Source organism: Bison bison, unplaced genomic scaffold (genome assembly GCF_000754665.1).
Source record: "Bison bison bison isolate TAMUID 2011002044 unplaced genomic scaffold, Bison_UMD1.0 scf7180017864383, whole genome shotgun sequence".
NCBI lineage: Eukaryota > Metazoa > Chordata > Mammalia > Artiodactyla > Bovidae > Bison > Bison bison.
This window is the reverse complement of record NW_011494955.1, coordinates 2258966-2260088: the sequence shown is the minus strand read 5'-3', so window position 1 is coordinate 2260088 and position 1123 is coordinate 2258966. Positions and strand designations below refer to the sequence as shown.

Sequence of the window (1123 nt, the reverse complement as noted above, 5' to 3'; positions counted from 1 at the left end):
TACCTGCTTCCACTCTCTCACCTGCTCCCTAGATAGGTTCATGTCTCCTGGCAGATTCTGCAGCCCTTGGCTTCCTTCCTGGCCATCCTCTGGAGGTATGACCCTCACGGGGGGTTGGGGCTCCCCACACGGGTCTCTCTCATCATCCATGTCACCGGCCTTCGCTTCAACCATCTCAATATCGGGATCGTGCACAAGATATTTCTGCCCTTGTATGCAGACTATGGTCTGTGAGGGGAGAAATCAATCAAGATCAGTCTCTATAAGACCTGGAATGTAGGTTTCAGGCATCCAATGGCATTGACAATAGAAGCTCCCGTTTGGTGTAAAAGATCTACGTCCTTCGAGTGAGACAGCCAAAAGTATCTCCCAAATTGCCCAACTGTGAACTTCTCTCACCTGTTTGGGAACCACTGATACACAGCCAAACCCGCAGGTCCTATCTTGTGATCCCTGCAGCTTGCACGTGTCTCCTTGTCCCACACCCATCACTAAGGTCCTACTCACCCAGGTCTTGTGTTTCTGCTTATTTCTCAGCATGTCTGCCAGGGCTTTGCAACTCCACACCCCACTTTCTTTGAGCAGGACCTGACACTCCAGGGGCACGCAGATCATGAACTGCTCCAGCACCAGCCTGTCCATCATCTGCTCCTTGGTGTGAAGATCCGGCCTCAGCCACAGATGGCAGAGTTCACGGAGTCTCCTCAGATCCTCGACAGGGTCTGACTCCTCTGAGCTGCTAAATGTTCTGAACCGGACGTGCCAGTTTTCCCGGTCACAGTCTGAGTTTTCCATGAGTGTGTCTTGGGGTGGCATGGACGCCAGTGACTCTGCCCCAGGGCTGTCTTTGATGTTTTCACAACCCTGAAAAAATGTCTGGTCCTCAGCCATATTGATGGAGGAAATTTCCAGTAGGACTCTGAGCAAATGCTTCTAGAAGTGGGTGCCCAGTTGACGCCTATGGAAATGGATGTCTTCTGCTTTTCCTCAGTAATAAAGTCACTGGTTAGCAGTCTAGGGAGAGAAAAAAAGAAACAAATGGGTTTCATTTTTTTCCACCCTTCTGTCTCCCCTACATCCCAATATTGGACACCATTGCTCAACTCATTCAACATTCATGAAA

General features: G+C 50.0%; 1 protein-coding gene across 1 annotated transcript in view; it reads right to left on the bottom strand.

Annotated features, from left to right (window-relative positions):
• LOC105001676 (olfactory receptor 10C1-like) overlaps positions 1-891 on the bottom strand; it is a 44580-nt gene extending 43689 nt beyond the window's left edge. Inside the window, exons 1-2 of the mRNA XM_010858058.1 lie at positions 508-891; positions 22-228 (exon numbers count right to left, since the gene is read on the bottom strand). Coding sequence (XP_010856360.1) covers positions 22-228; positions 508-891 — 591 coding nt within the window. The remainder of the gene's footprint in view (positions 1-21; positions 229-507) is intronic.
• Between the last annotated feature and the right edge of the window lie 232 nt (positions 892-1123).